This window comes from Phaseolus vulgaris, chromosome 6, assembly GCF_051622355.1.
Source record: "Phaseolus vulgaris cultivar YP4 chromosome 6, ASM5162235v1, whole genome shotgun sequence".
Classification (NCBI taxonomy): domain Eukaryota; kingdom Viridiplantae; phylum Streptophyta; class Magnoliopsida; order Fabales; family Fabaceae; genus Phaseolus; species Phaseolus vulgaris.
Genome location: NC_143503.1, coordinates 14,984,799 through 15,010,144, shown reverse-complemented (window position 1 = coordinate 15,010,144; position 25,346 = coordinate 14,984,799). Strand labels below are relative to the sequence as shown.

Genomic DNA, 25,346 nt, shown 5'->3' with positions numbered 1-25,346 from the left:
AAATCCAAATTAGGAACCATAACTTCAGGAACTGAAACCATAATAATTATAATTAATCCCTTAAAAAGGAACAACAACAAACAAATTCAATACTTTTTATCTTTGTGCATTGCTTGTAGAATATGAATCAACCAAGTAAAATTCTACAATACAACCCTTCATTTGAGATGTCAAAATGAACTAAAATATATGTTCAAAAGAAATAAACTAAAACTAGACTGCAAAAGAAAACTCTGAGGATAATATGTTGTTGCATCCAATGTACTACCAACATGACTAATCTACAACATACATTCAACGCATTTTAAGGACATGTATGTCTTAAAAATTATCTAGGTCAAGAAAATTACATAACCAAGTTGCATCATTTTGCGTTGTTATCTTTCAACTTCAATTTCAGGCAACAATGAGTCATTTTGTAGTGTGCCTAATACCTACTGGCATAACTTAATGTGAAGCTTTCCCATTCAATTTACAGTTTATAATATACATAAAACACAACTCTAGACTTTCAAATGCCAAAAAAGAGTGTGCACAAATGCCAACTTTTGACCTTCAAGAGATGCAGATGTTTTGACATCTCAAATAATGAATATTTATTTGCATCTTTTGACCTTCAAGTGCCAAATAAGAGTTATGTTAAGGTTCATTAGGATAATAAGTACATATTCATAGTACAACAAACAACTGCATGAGTGCAAAAAAAAAAACTATATGTATAGTTGTACCACAAGCTTGCTTCCATCTGGAAATGTCTGCCAATTAGGTGTCAATTCAACTATATGATCACAGACAGAAAGAAACCACTCTATCTCTCTTCGTCACATAGCTTTCTTCTCTTAACGTAGGGATTCTAATCTCCAAAGTTGCCCAAGAAGTGTAGCTACATATTCAACGAGCCATCACAATCATATGCAAGAATAGCAGTCAATAAAATCACCATAATCAATTTGCACCAATTAATAATAAACAAAAAACAAATGAAAACACAGTAAGAATTTGCTTCAAATGTGCATTTCGCTTACCACACAGATTGGTTACGGAATTTGAGATGGCCAACATACTATGTAAGAGAAATTGTGGTTATCCGCCAACATCTTGTTGAGAAACCAACTCTATAAGAAATAAAAAAAAACTTATCGTTACTTAATACATATTTAATTGTAACATTAATACATAATTGGAATATCAACATACCTTGGTCAATACACTGAAGTTCTTCAAAATCATAGTCTAACAATGACGGTAAAGGTGTATCTTTTAGCCAATCCTATGTACAAATAAGTGTCTCCACCTTTTGATGTGATAAAGAACTACGATATGGATCAAGCACTCTTCCTCCTGTGCTAAACGTGGACTCATATGCTATTGTAGAAACAGGCATAACTAATAATTCTCGCGCCATGTTTGAAAGGATTGGAAATCTACATGAATTAATTTTCCACCAATCAAGAATATTCAAGTTTGCACTTGTATCAAGTTCTTCCTCTAAATATTTTTGAAGCTCGGATTTGTTTGAAGAGGTTAACCCAGTTGTTTGCAAAAATTTATTCCAACCATACGGATCATTCTTATAATTAGGTATCTCTTCATGCATTCGTTGTGTGTCATTTTCAGCTCCCCCTTTTTTACTTTTATATTCATCAAACATCAACTTCAAAGAAATATCTAATCTTGACTTTAAGACACATCCGTTATTTGTCTTTTCTGAATAAAAAAGTTGATCAATTGCCCAATTCTTATATCTCATTTTGTGTCTAGGATCTAAGACAACGGCAATTAGCAATAACATATTCAACTTGGTAGGTTTATCCCAATATTTCTCATATTTTTTTTCCATTTTTTCAGCCATCTTATATGTAGCACTACTTGGACTGTTGGACTTAAGCAAATGATTGATCCCATTCCAAATTTCTAGCATATACATATTACTAGTAACATAAGAGGTACCGGAGATGCGCAAAGTAGCTTCGTAAAAAATATTTAGAAAAGGCAGAATTGACTCAACATACTCCCAATCTTCATAAGAAGGCAAACCAATCCCCTTTCCTAACTCATTAGCATATTTTGTATCGTGAAACTCAAGCTCATCAAATGCATTTTTATGTTTCAAAGCAGCATCTAACATAAAATAAGTTGAATTCCATCTAGTTTCAACATCCAAACAAATGTGACCCTTATACTCAATGTTTTGTTTCTAGTGTCACTAAATTTGTTTTAGATAATAATGTTTATTTTTAGTTATGTCCTCTTTTTTGTACGGTTAAATCTCAGGCCACCAATGAAATCCTTCTTCAAGCATGGTTAGAGCTGGTGGTTTATATTCTTTCCCTAACCTCAAGATTCAAGGTCAGGTTTACATTGCAACTGGTTCAGCTTACAATTCAAAGTCTATTGTTGTTGATTTTTTTTCATCTCGTTGTGCTAGAAAATCTCATAGACTACCCTTTTCTTTATCTGAATCTGTCTATGGTTCTCCTTTTTAATTGGTTTTTAGTGATCTTTGGGGTTCTTCACATGTTCCATCTAGTGATGTATTTTTTTGGGCTACTTTAATTCCCATAAAGGTTATCTGTAAAATGGTGGACACTTTTCTTCATTCTAAACATTTTTATTACATATAATTGCTTTTTTTTATATCCCTTTGGTTTACTAGATATTGTTTAGAAAGGTGTCCATCAGTTAGAATAATTTTATCTACAATTATAAACTTCTAGTTAGTAACAATGTCTCTTTCTCTGTTTTTTTAATTTAACAGTCACAATACATTCTATCTACCTAAGAATTATCACTATCGTAACACCACTTAGATGCAAAGATACAACCATAATGAATAACAATATATAAATTACAAATGATAAAAGCTTTCAAAATTTAGTGAGACAATTATATTTCTTAACTTAAGTATCAGGATTCAGATTTTGATTTTTTAGTTGTATTAATTTAGTCTCTTTAACTTTTCTTCCTTACACTGTGATACTTTCATTCAAAATTTCGTCTACCAAATTTTTGTCTCTTAACTTTTCTGCCCCTTGCCCTTAGTCCAACCCTTACCATATTCTAGAACAATGGTCTTCCACTCTTCCCTCCTTTTGATCTCATTGTCGCTCATTAGAGTCATTAGGATAAAAAATTCTCAATACTATCAAACATTACTATCAGACATTACAGTCACGGGATGGTATAAACCTGAAGTGAGGGAAGGCATTAGAGTTTGATAATTTTGACTCTCTCTCTCATTCTATACTATTCTCCATTTCACATAATGAAAGCCCTGTATAGAAAGGCTCTCTTTCTTATATTCTTCATCACCTTACTCTTTATTGGGAGAGCTTCTTCTTCTCTATTTCCTACTGGAGACCCTTCTCAATAACTACTTAGCTTCAAAGCCTCTCTCCCCAACCCATCTCTGCTCCCCAATTGGCTCCCCAACCAAAACCCCTATTCCTTCACCAGCATCACCTACAACCAAACCAGACCCACCTCACTTCCATATACCTCACCTCCATTCCTCTTAGTACCAACTTCTCTATTAAGGCAGTTCATGTCCTTTTTGTTCTTATTATTATAATCTAGGAGTAAACTATAATGTGATAGTGTTATTATTATTATTATAGTGTTGAGTAAATTTACAGAGCCCATCTTTTCTGTAAGATCACCTCAAATAGCAACAACAACAAAATAGTACAATATTCAGCTAATAAACACTGAGCAAGTTACAAGAACTCACAAAAAAAAATAAAAAAACAATACTGAAAAGGAAATATTTGTAAATCCAGGGTTAAAAACACATAAACAAGATTAATGTGCACTGAGACCAAATAAGTGTTGGAGGAGGACGAACCTGGCTAAGGAGGATGCCAAAGATGTAGCAGATGAACGCACACCAATAGCGAAGCTTCACTAAGACAAGGTTAGAAGCGTCCAAGCTCCAATGTCAGGTAAGGAGAACACCAATGTTATCGGAGGAGGTGATTGAATACGACGACGGTGGATGGACGAAAAGAAGACATGCCGACGGTGATGGGATGAACTGAAGAGGCGCCGACGGTGATCGGACGAATTGAAGAGGTGTCGACAGTGATCAGACGAATTGAAGAGGCGTCGGCGGTGGGTTTAGGGTTGCAGCAAAAACGGGAATGAAGCAGAAGGAAGGGTAGTAAAGAGAGAAAAATGAAATTTGGATTGGAAATTTGGATTTTCCAATTTTTAAAATCTTTTTAATCAAAATGGATATCTGTTTTGGAAAATTGATAAAATATGGATTAGAAAAAAATCCAGATTTAAATAAATGGTTTTTTAATGGATTGGATCAGGGCAAAACTATAGCAATTTGATTTAATTGGATTTTTTGTCCTCCCCTATATATCAATTAGCATATTCTCATATTTTTCTATGTTTAAAGTGTTGGTCATGTTGCTTCCATATTGATTAGGTATTTGTTTTCTACTCTTTATACAAAAGTGCATGGAAGAATATATTAGTAATTGCCATAAGCTTTCTGCATTCCCCTAAGAAATTGGAAACTTGGAGAATTTGAAACTTCTGAGGCTAAGCTCCTGTATTGATTTGGAAGGGATGCCACATTCAATTGGAATGCTTTCAAATCTTAGACATATGAACATCTCAAACTTCTTAAACATTCCTAGTTTACCAGAGGAATTTGGTAATCTTTGTAATATAAGAATTCTCTCTACATGACAAGTCGTGCAAGGTTTGGATTGTGATCACTCTTTCTTCTCTCAAAGTCACCGCTCTTTTAGGTTTTGTCATATTATTTGTGCTAATGTTTTTGCTACAAATATCTCCACCGTATCTTCACCACGTTGAGGAAAGATCTTTGCCTTTTTTGTGTTCTTGGCAAAGGAACACTACATCTTCTTCTGCGTCTTTTACTGAAAGTGTATTACATAGTTTCTAGGTTTTTCTTCTATGTCGATCTTTGTTCAATGGTTCTCCATATTTTCAATAAGATCTTTCCTTATTGGCATATGAAAATTTGTTTGGTTGCATACGAGGTTTTTAGGGTTTTAACCCTTTTTTGGTTCAATGAACTTTCGTTTTTTGAGTTTTTTTTTTTTTGTTCTCAACATGTTTTTCAAGATCTTAATCAGGATCTTAATCGTATTTCGAAGTGATTAATTAACTTTACTTCTTTATGTTTTGTTGGCTTCATATTTTGTATTATGGTTTTTAACTCCATTTGTGTTAGGTTATGGTTGTATTGGCGAGTACTTTTGAATTTTTATTTTGAAATGTGAAATGTTGAAGATATATATTCCATTAGTTTTTTTAATACTTATTTTCCAATATATATATATATGTATGGTTACTTCTTTGGTTTTTTATTCACTCATATAATTTTCCATCTTTTCATTTGAGTTAATGTCACACTTGCACAAATGTACTAATTCCATCAAGGAAATGATGTCCAAAGATACTTATTTAGTTTCAAGTTCAGTGCCTCACTACACACCACTGTCCGGAGTGACTTCATTTGGGTTTGATACTAATTACTTAGTTGGTAAGTTCAATCATTATGTTTTATACTCAATATAATTGTATTTGTCATGTGCTAAAGTAATTCATTTATGTATATGTTATTGGAGGTGGGTGCAACTTCAACTTACAAAAGTCTTCTCTATTCTTATATGAAATTTGTTGGTTCTCAATATGAATAATCTAAGTCTTTGATTTTGTTATTTTATGTTTAGGATTACTATGGATGACAATAGAAAAAAAAACTCCAAGTATTTCCAAGAGAAATATAATATTTCTTTGCAATTTCTTTTTTTTACCTATAGTTTGTTCATTCTTGTTTTTCCTTTTATAGTATTAGTTTTCCAAAAAAAAAAAAAACCACTGAAGCAGTGACCAAGACAGACAAGATTTGAACTTTCACTTAGAGAATTGGTAAGATTTGCACCACTCATCCATCCCCAATTAAAAAATTGAAATATCAATTTAATATGTATTTTTATTTTATTATTGGTGACTTTGAATTGTTCTTTAACCTTTTTTTTCTTATTTTGCATCATGCGAAAAGGAAAACGATTTGGCATAGCCCACATGCCTTTTGTAGAATACGTGAAAGATAACAATGAAGGTCTCATTAACTTGACTCACTCAGCTGCACTTTTGAAGAAAACCTAAAAATATTCTTTTTCAAAATGGTTCAAATTAGATGTGCAACAATATTATGGGAGTTGCATGTTTTTGTTTATTGGGCTTAGTTGTATTTTATTCTTTCCTCTATATATTTTTATTAGAAGATAAACATTTATATTATATTTCAAAATATGCATATATCGATTAATAGATTCTCATATTTGCCTATGTTTAAAGTGTTGTTCATGTTGCTTCCTATTATATTGATTAACTATTTGTTTTCTACTCTTAAGAATTTAAAGGAGTTTGTATGCGATGAAGAGACGTCTATTTCTTGAGAAGCTTTTAAACATTTGCTTCCCGAAATACTTCAATATTGAAACTAGTCTAACTTTACTCAATTTTGAAATATTCTCAATTATCAGATGGGGTGTATAATTTTTTAGTATATGTATTTCAAAAAGATTTCTCTAAATTTGTTGCTTTTCAATATTGAAACTGATTTAACTTTACTCAATTTGAAATATTCCCAATTATCATATAATTTTGTAGTATATTTATTTCAAAAAGATTTCTCTAAATTTGTTCAAGAAAAATTATCTTAGCTTTTTAAATTAAACATTTTCCTTCTTCGATAATATCTAACACGCTTTTAATTATTATACTTCTGATATTTTTTCATCATTGCTCATGAATATAAAAGTGCGTTATGTTAGAATTATATAGGTCTTAAACAAGAGGGGATGAATTGTTTTTGAAATATTTTTGCAAGTATTGAAGGTAGCGTGAAAGACAATGAAGAATCAATCAATTAGAAAACTGTTATGCCAATTAAAAAACTGTTTGTAGTTTGATTCTAGAAAATCAACTAGTTGTTTTTGCAAAACAACTGGTTGTTTATACCAACAATTTATAAAATCAAAGCTAAAGCAGTTTAAAGAGTGTAAGGATAAAGAGATTCACACAGGATGTTTATACTAGTTCACTCTTTACTAAGAGTTACATCTAATCCTCAACTAACCATTGAGAATTCACTAAGTAATCGAACCTTGATTACAAAAAACACACCAAAGTGATGATCTTGAACCCTTCAAGAAGACACACCACCTTTAGCAACAACACACAGTTTTCAAAACAACCCTCTGAAACTGCACAACATCAAGTCACACAGAAATACAGTAATTAAGGAAGAAAGGAATGGAATACACATGGATACAATTAAAGATTAAAGTACAAAGAATACAGGACAATCCTATTCCACACTTGAAAATGATCCAAAAGCTCTTTGAAATCTTGAAAACTAATTTTGATTAAACTATCTTTCTTAGTAAATGACCAGGAGCGTAAACCAACCTTTTTATACTCCAATCAGATGGTCAAAGTATTTAATTTAAAAACCAAAGACAGTTTGAATCATTTAAAACAAATTGGAACAACTTAACATAATTCTATTAAGGTTTCCAAAAAAACAACCAGTTGAATTTTCGAAACAACCGGTTGAATTGGCTTGACAGCAAAGTCAACCAAAGTCAAGTTTTTCAAATCCTTTTCAAAATCCACTAAGTGTAAAACAACCATTTGAATCGACATTTCAACAAGTTGAATTTTAACTCTCTTTAGAAAACACTTTTTTTTCAAAAGAATTAAGATTCAATTAATCTTGGATCATAACAAAGAGTGGATTAACAAATTCATATACTTCTAGACACACACACAACTAGCAGCAAGGTCTTCAAGCAATCTTCTTGGATTTTTAGACATCAAAGCACCTTGTTCAACAATTTCCCCCTATTTGATGAAGACAAATCCCTGGTTTGCTTGTGTTGTCATTTTTTGAATTTGATAGATCCTGGAAAAAAAATTGTGCATATACAAGGCATACACAACAGCAAGATAACCCAGGTTTAATAAGCACACAAAAACCAGTTTTCTGCATAAGCTTTTAAGCAGAAAAACCAGTAAAACAGAGTGAAAAATCAGTGTAGATCAGTATGTAAACCAATGATGAATTAAGGTGCAGATCAGAGTTATATCATAGATATAACAGCAGTTATAGCAGAATAAGGTACACAAAAGTGTAGCAGCATAGTACAACACTAGAAACTACTAATTCTCCCCCTGTTTGTCTTCACAAATAAAATAAGAGAAAGAATAAAAACATAATTAAGAAAGAATTTGAGAATCAAGAATACCCAACTCATTTCTTAAGAAGAAAAACCTTTCCTTAGGAAGTGGCTTAGTAAAGATATCTTCAAGTTGCTTTTGACCATCATTAGAATATAGTTTTGACAAGGAAACTAGTATAATGTTTGCTCTTGTAGAAACTAAATTCTATAGAGCCACATATATTTGATTGCAGACACTGTAACAAAACCACTTATCCTTGGGCTACTCTTCCAACTCATACAACCCAAAGTCCCGTAAGCAGCCAACATAATAAACCTAAGCAGGATGTACCAAGCAGCGTTATCTCCCATGGTAAGGTTTTGATCATTTACCAATAAGAGAGCAATATCATGAAACATTAACCCATTATAAGTATATATATATATATGTGTGTGTGTGTGTGTGTCGATAAGGTTAACTCCTGCTTTGCTTAAGGGACCATGTATTGTGAAGGTTCAAAATGACACAATAGTTACCCATACTAAGTGTCGCTTCTTTGGAAGCTCGAGAAGGTAAGTTCTCTTTAGTCACTACAGAGTCATCTTGACAATACATATGGGGACTAGACCAAAACCCATATGTTAACAAAAATGATATATAAGTAGACTATATTGTTGAAGATGGTTGTTGCCCCTTCAAGACATGTGTTTGATGAAGCCATTTTTGTAAATTTCATGTGTATGTACATTTGCTTTAAGAATGTCTTAGGTATAGTTTAGAGGTTGTTTAAGAGTAAGCTTTTTGTTGGGTAACTCATCTCTTAACCCCTGACCATGTGATAAGAGCAAGCACAAATTTTCTGAAACTGATTTTCACATGTTTTTGCAAAAAAACACCCTTACTGCATAAAAATAAATCTGTTATTTTCTAAATGAATGGATTCTTTTTTAAACTGATGCATTGACTAAGTCTTTTGAAAATCAGGTTTTGTGCATCAAGTATTTTGACTAAGTCTTCACTATTTCAAAACGACTGTGTTTCAATAGTTAAGTCTTTTCTGTTATCGTTTTGAAAAATAAATTTGTTCATCTGTAAATGAATAGATTCTTTTTAGTCTGGTGCAATTTTTATCTTAAAAGGTTTTTTTTTCGTTTTGTCCTTGCACCAAAGTGATTGATTGAGTCTCCTTCACATAACAGATTCTCTAACTGCTTTTGAAAATAAATTTGTTTATTTTATTTTCAATCTGTTCTTTTTATAACAGCTTTAACTGTTTTTTTAAAATCTGTTATAAGTTGTTTCTCTATAAAAAAGAAAACTTGTTCCTACCTTTAAAGTTGAATCATACATTTGAGAAAACAAGTTTTAATTTTAACAGCCCCTAACAGGCTAGGAGAAAACTTGTTCCCCTAGCAGCCTCATCAGTGTTAATTTTAGCCCAGCCTGGTGAAGGGAACTTCTATCTAACAGGAAAAGGACGAAAAACTTTACCAATACGAGTATTAATACCAAAAACTTAATCATGTTGAAATCCAACATATCATTCTTCATTGAAGCTTTAGACGAATTTCCCACTAGACATGTTAAATCTTTAATTATCAAAATAGCCCTAGAAACATCAATTTTATCCTGAAATCTAACATAATTCATTATACGTCATATCATCCAAATAGAAAAAGTTATAACAACAAGCTTAATCAATTTAACCAAAGGACTACCATCACTTTTAATAAAAGAAAGAAGCTCATCCTTATTAGAGAAATGAGAAGTAAGAAAAATCTGTCGAACCCAACTCCAAATATGCAAAGCATTAGAACATTCAAAAAATATATGTTGAATAGATTCCTCGTGTTTTTCACAAAGCGTACACATAAAACATATATGCAAACCTTTATTCTAAATATGTTGACCTGTAGGAAGCCACCCATGAAAAAATTTCCAGAGTACTAAAGTTTTGGAAGGTGGAATAGATGAAGACCAAATGAATTTACTCCAATCACAGGGAACTCCTAGTTCCAAGAAAAAAAGTCCTAGCCGATTTAAGAGTGAAACAACCATATTCCTCTAGAATCCAATTAGAAATATCCTATTCCTCCCAAACCATGAAATGATTAAAAAAAATGAGGCATCTGCTGTAAAGACCGGGGAATATTCTAATCACAACCTATCAAAAATTGAAAGACTATATCCAGAATGATAGCATCATCAGATAACCCTGCAATATTTGCTAAAGAAGTAGTAGAACACCATTTATCATTTCAGAAATTAATAAAAGTACTTGTACCAACAGTTCGAGAAGTATAATCAAGTATAGTAGCATAAAACTGCTTAATTCCAAGCCAAAGAGATGAGGATCTATAAACCATTCTAAACTTGTATTTTGATTTAAGAACCCGGGCTTTTAGGAGAAAAGACCAAGGCATGTTGTTATAAGCAAAGTTCCAAGCAAGCTTAAAAAGATATGCATTATTTTCATGACGAAGATTAATAATCTTCAAACCTCCATTCTCAAGAGAGAACAAATCGTATCCCAATTAACGGAAACTATGCCTTTTTTCAGAAATCATCAGTCTAAATAAAATTTTGACACCACTGCTCAACTTGCTTAAGAAGTGAAATTGGTCATTTATACATATTAAAACTATAAGCTAGAAATCCAGTAATCATCGTATTGACTAACTAAATCCGATTCATCATGCTTAGAGATTTACCTTTCTAAGATGCTAGCTTCAATTTGAATTTATCAGCCAAAGGTTGAAGAAATCGACATTTTGGAGCACCAACAAAGATAGACTCCTAAATAATTGAAAAGCAAACAACCATGACTACAAGAAAGAATACGTTGAATTTTGGTGACAAATCTGGCAGAATTATCCATTGTGAAAAAACTACTCTTAGAATTATTAACATATTGACCAGAAATCACCATATGTTTTAAGAAAAATACTCAAATTTCTAAGAGACTTATTATTCCCCCTTTAGAAAACAAATATGTCATCAGCATATAAAATATGAGAGGGAGTGAGATAACCTTGTGGACTAGTCATATGTACAATTTTCTTATCATTCACAAGCTTAGAGATACCTCTACTAAGAACTTCCTCTGCAACACAAAAAACTAAAAGAGACAAAGGATCACCTTGTCTGACACCTCTACTACAAGGAAAAAAAACCCACCAAACTGCCATTTATTCCGATAGAAAACATAGTTGAACGGAGAATTGTACTAATCCAACCGACAAATGAGGGATGAAAACCAAAGCATGTCAAAAACTAATATTAAGAAGTTCCAACTCAAAGTGTCAAAGGCTTTATAAATATCAACTTTGTAAGCCACATTACCTCCTCTAACCTTTTTAAAAAGCATGTTAATAGCTTTAGAAGTAATACCAATGCATCATGAATTTGTGTACCATGCACAAACCCGTATTGATTAGGAGAAATTATTCTAGCAGCCACAAGTGCAAGCCTATCCGCCAATATCTTGGAAATAATCATAAATTTGAAATTAACAACAAAAATTGGCTTGTAATCTTTAATGGAGTCAGCACCCTGAATATTAGGAATAAGAGATACTACATTACTGTTCATTCAAGGGAGAATCCAATTTTGTTTAAAAAACTATTGAACAGCATTGCAAATATCCGTCCCAATAATTTCCCAACAAGAATGATAGAAAATATCACCAATACCATCAGGACCAAGAGCACTATTACCATTAAGATTAAAAACAACATTCTTGATTTCCAAAACAATCAGGACATTTAATCAACATCATATTCTCCTCAGAGGAAACTAGCTTAGGAATATAAGTACCAATAAAATATTTCTTATTACTTGTATCTAGAACATTAGAAATAGACTCAGTATAAAGTTTTTTATAAAAGTAAAAAATATGATCATCAATGAGTTTAAGATCCTCAATAACGTCATTATCAATCCATAGACGATGAATTCCACTAGAATTATTTCTCCTCTTTAGCACAGCATTTAAAAAAGCAGTATTTTGATCCATATCTTTAAACCATAACATCTTAGCCCTTTCTTTCCAAAACAAATATTGACAATGAAGAGCATGATCAAGCTCCTCCTTAGAAATATTTTCTTGACAGAGAAGCCCATCAATATCAGACAAACTAGCAGTCTCTAAGTTTTGTTGAATATCAAGGAGGAGACCTTGTTTAAGAAGAACTGCATTGTGAACATTACCAAAAAAAATTTATTCTAGTCTCGAAGCTCAATTTTCAAGCTTTTTAACTTTTGCAAAATAAACATAGAACAACCAAAAACCTTATTAGCCCAAGAATCATGAATAATCTTCACACATGAAGTTTTCTAAAGCCACGTAGAAAAGAAATGAAAATTGTTAACCTTCCTTAAAGAATTACTAGCAAGAATAAGGGAATGGTCATAATAATTTTTAACAAGAACATGATAAGCACAAGAATCTCATTCATCTGACACACTCCATTACAAAGCCCTATCCAGTCTTCTATGAATTTTATGCAACTCTCTCCTTCCATTACACCAAGTATAACAAGATCAAGTAAAAGGCATACAAGAAAGATATTTTGTATTAATCCAATCAAGGAATTCATTACAAGAAACCTGATTAGGAGTCACCCCCCATTTGCAGTCATTCGTCCAGAGCACAAAATTAAAATCTCCCAGAATACACCAAGGCCCTGTGAAGAAACTAAGATCCTTCCACAAAAAACGTCTAACCAAGTATGTGTTTGCACCATAAACACATGCAAAGCTAAATCATTTATCATGCAAAAGGCAAGTTACAAAAATAAACTGATCATTGACCAAGAAATTTTGTACAAGATTAGGAACCGACAAACACCAAAGCTTAGCACTTTATTAACAATAGGAGACGTAGTCACCAAATGCATATTAACATATTTGAAAAGGACATCGAAGGCTTTAGTGTACGACATCATAGGTTCAGCAAGAAAACCAATAGGGGTTTATGTAGTTTAAATAAGCTAATTAACATCTCCACAGTTTTTTGGTTTCCCATTCCTCTAACATTCCAGAAAAATGAAGAGACCTTCATTGCAACGTTGTAGAGAGAATTGCCTTAGTAGTTTTTTTGGATTTACCAATCCTCGTAGGTGGTCTCCCTGGTTTTCTTTTAGTGCGTACTATTTCCTCCCTAGTATCACTGGCATGCTTCTCCATCTCATTAGGATCAACACAAAATTTGGAGATGACCCGATTTTCAACAGTGATATGGTCAGAATTAAATTCAACAATGGCATTCGAAATAATTGACGCACCAATATGAGGATCACCTCCCACATTTGTAGTTTCCAAATCATCAAGAGAGGAAAAGTGAATTTGCAGGACCAACGTATCATTATCGGGGAGTACATCCCCAAGTGATTTAGCCTTCTGAGGGGAGGTATGACACGATAGAGAGGGTATAGTCACAATAGCAAAGACTACCACATGATGACCATCAATAGGAGTCTTAATTGGTGTTTTAGTATCCCTAAGTGATTTAGCCCTCCAAGGAGTGGTAGGACGCGATGGAGATAGTATAACCACAAGAGTAGAGACCCTCACATGATGATCATCAATAGGAGTCGTAACTGATACAAGTTGTGACTCTGAGCCCTTAGCTTGCATAATCAAAGGTGAATTCTTTACCATCCCCGGTTCTAAAATATTCCAAGTGGGAGTGAACAACCGTCGCCATCATGATCTGAGGCATCCTCGAGAGGAGCCATATCTACAAAATCATCCTCCCCTCCATCTGTTACAATGATGACAATCGAACAAAAGAGAAATTTTCACTAAACTTTTTAAAAAACTTTGAGACCAAACTAAACTTTTTAAAAAAGTGAGGATGAAACTGCATTTTTCTAAAAAATATTGGATAAAATGGTTATTAAACCTAAATACAAATTCTAAATTATTCAATGTACTATTTCAATAAATATAAAATAAGTAAAATTCTTAGATTTCTCTAAATCTTAAATAAATACAAATCCTAAATTATTTAATTTTCTACTTAAATAAAAAAAATTAAAATTAATAAAATTCTTAAATTATTAAATTATAAATAGATACAAATCCTGAATTATTTAATGTCCTACTTAAATAAAAATATGAAATAAATAAAACTCATAAACTATTCCAAATTCTAAATAATTATAAATTCTAAATTATTTAACGTCCTACTTATATAAAAATATGAAAGAAATAAAATTTCTAAATTATTCAAAATTATAAAAAATAAAAATCCTAAATTATTTAATGTCCTATTTAAAAAAATTATTTGAGATAAATAAAATTCTTATATTATTTAAAATCTTAATAAATACAAATCCTAAATTATTTAATATCCTACTTAAATGAAAATCTGAAATAAATAAAAATTATAAACTATTGAAAATTCCAAATCAACATAAATCATAATTTTATTTTGTGTCCTATTTAAATAAAAATATAAAATAAAATAAAAATCTAAGTTTTTCAAAATTCTAAATTATTTAATATCCTACTTAAATAAAAATATAAAATAAATAACATTTTTAAATTATTCATCTTAAAAAAATACAAATTCTAAATTATTTAATGTTTTACTTAAATAAAAATACGAAATAAATGAAATTTGTATATTATTCAAACTTCTAATAAATACAATTCTTAAATTATGTAATGTTATACTTAAATAAAACTTCGAAATAAATAAAATTCTTAAATTATTCAAAATTATAAATAAAAACAAACCCTAAACTATTTAATGCCGCACTTTAATAAAGATATGAAATAAAATTATTAAATTATTTAAAATCTTAAATAAATACAATTTCTAAATTATTCAAAATTCTAAAAAAATTCTAAGTAATGTTATACTTAAATAAAACTTTGAAATAAATAAAATTCCTAAATTATTCAAATTTTTAAATAAAAACAAATCCTAAATTATTTAATGTCCCACTTAAATAAAGATCTGAAATAAAATTATTAAATTATTTAAAATCTTAAACAAATATAATTTCTAAATTATTTAATGTCCTATTTAAATAAAAATCTAAAATAAATAAAAAATTTAGATTATTCAAAATTCTAAATAAATACAGATCCTAAATTATTTAATTCATTCTTAAATAAAAAATTAAAATAAATAAAATGTCTTAAGTATTCAAAATTCTAAATAAATATAAGGTTTAATGGCTATTTTGGTCCTAAATTTTTTTTTGGAAAATGTAATTTTGTTTCCATTTTTAAAAAAAATCAATTTGGTTCCAAAACTTTTTATAATGATTTAATTTGGTGACAACACATATAATTCAATATGGACTGACAATAAACATTGAGACGAACTTGTTCTAGCGATGACAATCTAACAAAAGAGATATTGCATTGAACTTTTTAATAAACTTTGAGATCATACTGAAGTTTCTAAAAATGTGAGGACGAAATTGCATTTTTTTCTAGAAAATATTAGTATCAAAATGGTCATTAAACCTAAATAGATATCCTAAATTATTTAATGTACTATTTCAATAAAAATATGATGTAAGTAAAATTTCTAAATTATTTAATGTTATACTTAAATAAAAATATGAAATAAATAAAATTCCTAAATTATTAATTGATAATTTGTTGAGTTACTAAGATGTTAAGTTTGTTCAATATCTTTAAATTGTTGAGAGATATTCCAATATTTGATTTTTAAAAATATATTTTTTTAAATATTTTTGGATCAAGTACTCTTTTATAATATCTAATTGTTGAACCGTGTTGAACTAATATTAAAAATGTTGGTACATAATTGAACTTTTTTTTTTAAAATTAGATCATATTGAATATTTTAAAAAAAAATAGGACGAAATTGCATTTTCTCAAAAAGTATTAGGGCAAAATGGTCATTAATTACCCTTTTATAGTATTTATTTTATTTTATTGCATCATTTTTTTAATTATTATTAGTATTGTCGATTTATGAATTGTGTTTGGCTTTATTGAAAACTTTGAAAACTGAAAAGTTTCATCCAGTGTTAGTTGATAATTTACTAAGTTACTCAAAAGTTAAATATGTTCACTCTCTTTCAATCATTGAGATCTATTTCAATATTTGAATTTAAAAAATAATAAATTTGTTTTAAAATATTTATCTTCAATTATCATTTTGCAATATTTAATTTTTTTTTATTGTAGCATGTTTTTTTTAATTATTATTATTATTATTATTACTCATTTACAAATTGTGTACTTGGTTTTATTGGAAATAGAAAAGTTACTTACCATGTTAAATGATAATTTGTTGAGTTCCAAAAGTCAAATTTGTTCAGTCTCTTTTATTCATTGAGATTTGTTTCAATATTTGAATTTAAAAAAGTGTAAATTTTTTTAAAAATATTTTTCATCAATTACCCTTTTATAGTATTTAATCATTTTATTGTATTGGGTTTTTTAATTATTATTATTATTATTACTCATTTACAAATTGTGTGCTTGATTTTATTAGAAACTTTCTTGAGAAGTTTTGTGCAATGTTAAATGATAGTTTGTTGAGTTACCAAAATGACAAATGTTTTCAGTCTCTTACAATTATCAATTTCTGTTCCAATATTTGAATTTAATAAAACAAACATATTGAAACATTTTGCATCAATTACCTTTTATCGTATTTAATTGTTTGGTTGTATTGTGTTTTTTTAATTATTATTACTACTTATTTATGGATTTGTGCTTGATTTTATTAGAAACTGAAAAGTTTCGTGTAGTGGTAAATAATAATTTGTTGAATTACCACAAGGTCAAATATTTTCACTCCCTTTTAATTTCCAATAAGGTTAAATGATATAGTATTTACTTTTGTATAGGTAGATGTTTTGTTTGTTTTTTTTTCAAACACAAGTCAATAGTAGTCTTCATGTTAAATTTCAAAAATTGTAAACTTATATTACATTGTTTTTAATTTTTATAAGTCCAAAAAATCAAATTGAATATGATGATTAATAAACAAACATTTTCCAAACAACAAAATTATGATAATACATTTTACTTTGTTTGAAAAATTTATTATAATAATTATTATTACTTATATTATTTATTATTATTCTAAAATTATATAATAGTAATTTTTCATATATATTATACATGTTATTTGTTATTATTTCAAATCCATCTATTTTTATCAAACAAAATTTATATAATAAATATATTATATTTTAAAAATAAATCTCATATTTTGTAATGAAATTTCTGATTTTAGACACACAAAAAAATCATTTTTTCTTAATATTGTAATTAAAATTTTGTTTTATTTAAACAAGTGTCATGCATGCATTGCACGAGTCAAGTGCTAGTTGGTGTACATATTGTTGTTGTAGTTTTGATGTCTCCTCTTGAATGCAATGCATTTTATTGATTTAAAAGAAATAGCTTGAGAAATTCTTCCTCCACCTCCATACCTTTCTTGTGCACTTTCATATTAATTGTGAAAATTAGGTTTTAACCTTTTTACAAATGTAAAATAATCCTAAATGAAGCATAATCTCGCATTTTTAAATAACCAGTTGCACCCTCATACATTCCTTATAGTTACAACACTTCCATTATTCTTCAACCGCAATATTTGAGATAGCAGTTCCATCATTTGAGCGTGTGTCAAAGGGTTGACGAGAACATTCATTGTATTCGACGTTCCCCAGTGAGTAAATGATTTTTTTTAGTTTTGTACTTCATTTGTGTACCTTTCTATTTTTTTTAGGTTTTGTGGCTTCCAAAAACATAAAAATAAAAACAAACAAAAACCCAACCAAAGTTAGTAAAAGCCCCAAAAAACTTACTTCAACCACGAATGTTCATCACCAGTCAGCACCAATCATCACAAGCAACCACCACCACTTGAAAATGAAGAAGACACCACACTGTCCACCATACTCAGAAGTGTATTGTTAGAATTAAAAAAAGTATGGAAATGCATGGAGAGACATGGAGAATTTGCCAATAGATTCAAGAGGAAAAGTATCCAGTAATTCTTTTCAAGCCCAACATATTGTAACCAATTTCCTGCATTTCAAAAACATGAAGACTTCTTCTGACATCTCCATGCATTTCTTTTTGCATTCCCATATTTTAAAAATATTTAAATTACCTTTTGATATTTTTTATTAAATGTTTTTTTTTTTATTTTGGAATGTGAAATATGGAGACTTCCTACATTATAGAATCTGAATGCAAATTTTTATATTCCAGAATGCAAATTTTGTTTTATGCATTGTACAATTTGAAATACAAAAAATTGTATTTCATATTGTATTGTATTTTGAATTGTAGAATCAGAAATGGATATTTTCGACACCTAACCCAATTTTAACCCACCAAAAATTGGATTAGGCTATATTCCAATTAAAGTGAACTTCCTCATGCACCCCCATAATTTCTTCTTGCAACCTTATAATTCTGTAAATCCTAGAAATGTCTTTCTAAATCCATGCCTTTTTTTTCAATTCTGAATTGTGTAATCTGAAATACAAAATTTTGTATTATGGATCATGAAGCTTGACATGACTCTCTTTGGTTTCACCTAATACTGCTTACTAGCTCTCTTTGGTTTCACCTATTGCTACTTGTTGACTCTCTTTGATCTTGATGTTGAGTTACTTTAGTGTTATTAGTTGGCTTTCAGATGTATGGGAGGTTGAGTTGTCACTCATGGTTTTCGGTAAGATGGTGATGAGAGTTGCACCCCATGCATTTCTTCACCCCATCACGACGATAAGATTCAAGATAGCGTATCAATTCAGTTTAACTATGATATGAGAGTAGAACAAATAAGTCTTCATGATTCCTAAACCAGGTTGTTACCAAGTTTGCAATCGCACGTTGAACCAATCAAGCGCAAATAGAATGGGAATGTAGAGATTGCAAAAGTTAGGAAGAAGAATGACAAAGCATTATGTGGAAATAGTGAAGAATATGAAAAAGGTGTGAGGAAGATGAAGAAGGGGCGAGGAATATAAAAATGGTAATTTCACAATTCCCATGGAAGTGCAGGTCAAACCATGGGGGTGGAGGAATAAATCACCCAATTGAAAACAAAAAATAGGCTGAAAACCTGACCACTAATGTGGCAGGAAAATTATCCTTGTAATTCAATGAATTCTTCTAGCATTTCCATAGAATTTTTAAATACTAATTTACCTTTGTCATTATATGTTAGGATTTTGGTTGAGTGGGTGAGTTGTTCTTCATTTTGAAGGTTTTGATTAATTGCAATGGATATTTGTGGGTGGTTCTTGATGGTTGGAGGTGGCTATTACGGGTGGTTGTTCGAGGTAGTGAAGGTTAGTTGGTGAGGTGAGTTGTGTATTTTTTTTTCATGGTTTCCGTTTGCATTTTCTTTTTATACTGAATTGTACAATTCGATATGTATTACTAGATCGTAGTATACATACAATTTGGTATGTTATTACAAAATAAATATCCTATAGTTCTCTCCTCACTAACGGAAGTATCTTAGTAAGTAGCATCAGCTCTTCCGGGAGGAAAGCCTAAGTCAGGAGTTTTAGCGGGCTATCCACAAGCATTAGTTCTCCCCTGACCTGCCTCCCAACCTCAAGATCATCAGCGGACGACGCCTTCTTCAGAAAGTCCTCCTTCTTTGCTTTGCCCCAGCAAAAGAGACTTAAAATCGTATCTTGTTGCGTCAAAATAAATATCGAATTTTACAATTCGATATGTATACTATGATCCGATAATACATACTGATTTATACGATCGAATATGTTATTAGGAAATGAGTATCCAAATATACAATTTAGTATGTACAATGAAAGAGTATAGTGTGGCGTTAAGATTGTACAATGAAAGAGTGCATTGGGAGGTTAAGAGAGAACTATAATTTTTAAAATTTTAAATAAGGACAAAATTGGAATATCACGTGAATGTATGGAGGTTTAGAAGAATCCATTGAGGTGATTGGAGAATTTGCCACCCATTGAAGTGCAGGGTGAATTTGCCATGTTGGCAGGGCAGGCCAAGGAAAAAGAAAAGAAAATAAAAATAAATTAAAACAAGCAATTAATTTAAATAAACATTTAATTACAAGATATAAAATGTTTTAGTAATTAATTTTTCCCATTAATTAGAGAAATTAATTTTATAAAATAAACAAATGATAACAAACGTACTTTTATTTTTTTTAGGAACAATAAAATCTTACAAAATATATAATAAATCTAAAAGTAAATTTTTATTTTATTTTATAAAAAGACATTAAATCATACCGTCCACCAGGTTGAACTACTGTGCCACTTTTTGCATCAACATACCAAACACAACCCTTTTTGCCACCTCTAAAGAAATAATATCAGTCTTGGAATACTCTTTTGGAACTAAATAGGGTGTGACTTGATTGTTTTAGTCACATGAAGAAATAAACCAGCTTTAATTTCGATAGAGGAAAATCCTTTATGGAAACTGATAAAAGAAGAAAATATATTCATAAAATTGTTCACACTGACAATGTAAACATTATAAGAACACATGTATAAATTCTCATATTACAAGCTACTTAGAGTAACATAAACTTCAGGTTTCTTCTGCAGAAACCATAGCACCACGAAGTTCAACAAGTGCCACAGCTTCATTAATTGCATCCATCACTTCTAGCTTTCCCCTACTCACACCTTCATCCATTGGGGTCCTCTCGTGACTGAAAATGTCATTGCCAAAACAGATGCATTATAAGGACAAAATTTAAATTCATTTTTGAGAAAAAAGTAAGACAATGCAAAATAATTTTACGCTATCATCCAATCACAAACTACCATTTATGTTAAATTTGTCGACTTTTACAATAATTACCAAAAAAGTCATACGAATAGCGATCTGCGATTCAATGGCAGGGTAAAACTATTTTATGTGGTAAGTACATGAACACTGTACTTAACTTATGAACTACAATGGAAATTGAAATTTTAATTTGAGAAACTACATTAAATAAATCTTTATTAATCAGGTTATTGATACAATACTCCAATTCTAATTAAAGAACACGGAAGCATTTAAGAAACTAAGTCTATTTATGTTTTTATAAGAAACTCACTGCACATCTTAAAATTCTTGAGGATACGGTCAATATAACAAACCTGTTTAAAACACTGACATTAGCTCCAGCTATGATTAGTTTCTTCACAACCTGAAAGGCATTTTGCATGTTAAAGAAACCATGAGCTGGAAAATACGGAGATATCATTGAAAGAACACGTTATTTACCTCAACATGCCCATTGAGACACGCCCAATGAAGAGGTGTATTCTTTTCCTCATTTGGTGAATTAAGATCCTGTTCACAAGCACAAGCAAAAGCTTTAAAACCTCAAATATGATTGGATGTTTGGAAGTGAGAAGTGAGAGATGGAAAAGTAGGTAATGGTCAATGAAATCAGACAGTGAATCTTCATCAAATATAAAGTGCGAGAACAGAATTACTCAAGGAAAAAGTTGGTAATGGCCAATGAAATGAATTGATATCAGACAGAAAGTGTCTACTTTTACTGTAGCAATCAACCAATGGCTCACTCAGATCACAAAGTTATAAAACCATATGAGAATGTTTGAGAAAAAACTACTCACCACTCCTTTAATGATTAGATACTCCACAATATCCATGTGTCCATTAGCCGCAGCCATATGAAGAGCTGGATGGATACATCAAAGGAGCAAAGTCAAGCACCGTTGTACAATAACTCATAGATATATTATTTCTGAATTTGATCATAAGGGAAAAAAATCATCTTCTCCTTGAAAATCTGTATTATTCCTGACTGCAGTTCTGAATGCCCTTCTTCAATATGAAAGTCAATTTATTTATTGAACGGAACCTTATGAAATGGGATCTCTCATCTATGTAGCACAGACACTGACCCATACGACACAGACACACGGGACATGAACATTCGTATAATATCTAAAATATAGGACACGAAGACACTGATTTATACATTATATAATTATGAATTATATAAATTAACAATAAAGATTTATGTACACAAGTATGTTTCAATTTTTTTAGCAGAAAGATGTTTCTCATGACTGGTTCAAAATGATTTTTTCCTTATTTTTGTAATCATAATAAAAATTTATACAATAAATTTGAATTTTTAAAAAATTAATGTATTTCTCCGTTTTAAAATTGTGTTATTGTCGTGCTAGAATTGTCAGAAATCCAACAAATATTTTTTGAATTGAATATTTCACCAATACGTATCGTACATGTAAGAGGCGTGTCCAAACCTCATAAGCCCTACATCTAATGACCTCATCCAAGACAAGCTTTAAAATCAAACTTTATAACCAAAATCTACCTTCACATATTTTTAACATATCAATGTAAACCACTCATAATATTATAATCCGCTCTAATTTTATTTAAAATTGAATCCAAGTATTTGACAAAAAAATATATTTCTAGCCAGAAATCAAAAGTTATACCCAAAATCCATCATATCAGATGAGACTAGGAGGGTGGTACCTCGTTACTAGTTTAAAAGTTCATAGTAATGTGTAGTATGCTAATGAAGAACAATGGTACTTCACATTAACATGTATCAATCCTAATGAGTAGATGAAGCCAATGCAATAGGGAACACTCAAGAGGATGTTTGATTATTCCAAAAATTCTAGTAAAGGAAGTAATGTGGATCCTTCAAGTCAAAGTTGGTTCTGATGGATCTTGTATGAACCAGGAAGAATTCTGTTACAACAGGATTTGAGATTGGACCAGAGGGTTGACTTAAAGGCCCAAAACATGAGACACTTTCATTACTGAGATTGGTGAGCTTAGTTATGTATGAAATATTTGAACATGAATTGTATTCTCTTGTCATTATACCTTATTCCTTACACAAAAAGAAAATGAAAAGAAAGCAACTGAGCTTCTACATTCATAGATTATCAGGAAGAGAATGATTACTCAGAATTGGAAGTTTAAGTCCTGGTCCCGTATATTTTCACTCAATGGAAACAAGTGTCCTGACAGAATTTCAAAATATGACGAGCTTTTAAAATACAGTCAACAACTGCAATTGTAGCCACACCGTCAAGAACTTTGGAGTATTCAGCAGCATCAGACACAACTTTCTGCAACATCAGTGATTGCAATTTATGGGTAGTTCAATGACCCTCTCATGTCAAAGAAATATTTACGGCTAGTTCAATGGGATCTTGATAGCGGGTAACATGATAGCCTCAATAGACACTTATATGCTCAAATATCATATTAAGAAATGAGGTTTAAACCTAACTCAACCTCCCAAAATTGACTTGGTAAGGTAAGATTTTAGACTTACTTATGTAATATAATTTAGTTAGATCTTTAGCCGATGATAGATCTCCAATAGCTACTATATTTATGCCTAACATTTTGGTGTCATCATTGAGCTTCCATGGCTGATAACACTGCGCTCCAAAACCAATATGGACCACATCCAAGCTTGATTCTTTGCAATGTCCCATCAATGCCTAATCACCAATTTATCTAATGTTTTCCTTTTTCACTTGTGAAGCGATCCTTTGTTCCACCCTCACCATAGTATCCCAATTTCACAAAACCACATAACCCTCTAGTTCCATTATGATTGAAATTGAATCTAACAGAAAAAATCCTCATTACATACCAAACTAAACTTTGCATCCTAACAAACTCTACCCCCAATCCCTCTAAGCAAAACTATCAAGCCCCACAAAATAACAAGTCAAACGAAAATAAAATATTATATACTTTTTCAGAGTTAATTAATTTCTCATAACTTTCATGCATACCTGTTCTCCCCTGATCATCCTTGGAATCAAGAGGAACCCCACTGGCCTCTAAGCTCTTAATATCATCCATGTCATTATATCTTGCAGCCTATCAAAACATCGACAACACTCAACATAACAATTCATCACACTAAATAATAAAACATACATATGAACTTAATTTAACTTCATTTGATTTTAATCTTGTTACATCAAGCAAGGCTTCCACGCTATCTGACATTGCTTTGGAGGGAGCTTGAAGGGCTGTGTTGGCCTCTGCCACACCCATTTGCAGTGGCTACTCTAACTTCGACAACCCTCAGCTAGATAAATCAAAACAGTGAAAAAAATGTCAGGGGTTTAAACTGTTATCAAGGTTACTTACAGGGATTTAAACTGTTATCATAGGTTACTTAAAGGGTTTACACGGAGCGTGTGTCGCGGTTAGGTTAGGGTTCAATTACTTCTCTTCTCTGCATGCGTCGAGGGAGAGGAATTTCAGTGAAAGGAAAATGTACCTTCAACAGGTTGTGGCGGGAAGAAGGTTCTCGCAGAGGTGCACCACCACGGCGGTATGCGGAGGAGTGTGTGCGGTGGGGTGACTCTTTGAAGGGTTCGCGCTTTTCTTTTTAAGGGTTATAGTTTTACAGACACTCTCTAATTCTTCAATTTTTTCAAAAGAAAATACTTATTTAAATTTTTTTTACTCCTCCTTTTAATTATAAAATATTATATTTAAAAAATTAAAAAATTATAAATAAAACTTTGAAATAAAATTATAGTATCTAAATAATTACATAAAATATGAAAGTTATCAAATATTATGTTTTGTTAGAATATATTAATTTATGTATTAAATTTATTTTTATATTAATTGATTTTCTTATTTATTATAAAAATAATTATTTTTATGTATTTATATTTTAGAAAAGTAATTTATTTTTCATGAACCTAAGAAAATAATTTGTATGAGATTGTTACCATAACCTATGTAAGACCGACACTAAGACACTGATACGACATGAACATGAATATACGTATAATATCTAAAATGTAGGACATGAGACACATATCTATATATTATATAATTATGAATTATATAAATTGACATTAAAGATTTATCTGCACAAGTATCTTCCAAATTATTTTTTGGAGCAGAAAAATATTTTTTCATGACTGGTTCAAAATGATTTGTTTCTTATTTTTATAATCATAATAAAAATTTATACAATAAGTTTGAGTTTTTAAAAAATTATTTTTTTTAAAATTATGTTAGCACGGTACTATAATTGTCAAAAATTCAACAATACTTTTTGAATTGGACACTTCACGGATACGTATCCTATAAGTGTCATACGA

The 25,346-nt window shown here is 30.5% G+C and overlaps 1 protein-coding gene and 1 pseudogene across 2 annotated transcripts; both read right to left on the bottom strand.

The window, feature by feature from the left end:
• Window positions 1-1,083: 1,083 nt before the first annotated feature.
• On the bottom strand, window positions 1,084-13,875 carry LOC150027183 (zinc finger BED domain-containing protein RICESLEEPER 2-like; annotated as a pseudogene).
• Window positions 13,876-20,668: 6,793 nt separating this feature from the next.
• Window positions 20,669-24,654, bottom strand: LOC137831046 (ankyrin repeat family protein). Of its 2 annotated transcripts, none has more exons than XM_068638552.2 (7): window positions 24,506-24,654; window positions 24,199-24,310; window positions 24,009-24,096; window positions 21,822-21,886; window positions 21,463-21,531; window positions 21,336-21,385; window positions 20,669-20,899 (listed from the first exon to the last, which is right to left on the bottom strand). In XM_068638552.2, exons 2-7 carry the CDS (start codon window positions 24,274-24,276, stop codon window positions 20,776-20,778), a joined length of 474 nt encoding a protein of 157 aa, XP_068494653.1. In that variant the 5' UTR covers window positions 24,277-24,310; window positions 24,506-24,654; the 3' UTR covers window positions 20,669-20,775. The 2 variants fall into 2 exon arrangements, with proteins under 2 accessions (XP_068494653.1, XP_068494654.1); XM_068638553.2 differs by having other exon boundaries at window positions 24,414-24,646.
• Between the last annotated feature and the right edge of the window lie 692 nt (window positions 24,655-25,346).

What these genes read in the sequence shown, in the direction of transcription:
- LOC137831046 (XM_068638552.2), bottom strand. Translation starts at nt 24,276, where the DNA reads ATGGGTGTGGCAGAGGCCAACACAGCCCTTCAAGCTCCCTCCAAAGCA. An exon ending in GCGTGGAAGCCTTGCTTGAT is followed by an intron (nt 24,097 to 24,198) that starts GTAACAAGATTA and finishes ATGTTTTGATAG; the next exon opens with GCTGCAAGATATAATGACAT. An exon ending in AATGTCAGTGTTTTAAACAG is followed by an intron (nt 20,900 to 21,335) that starts GTTTGTTATATT and finishes TGACATTTTCAG; the next exon opens with TCACGAGAGGACCCCAATGG.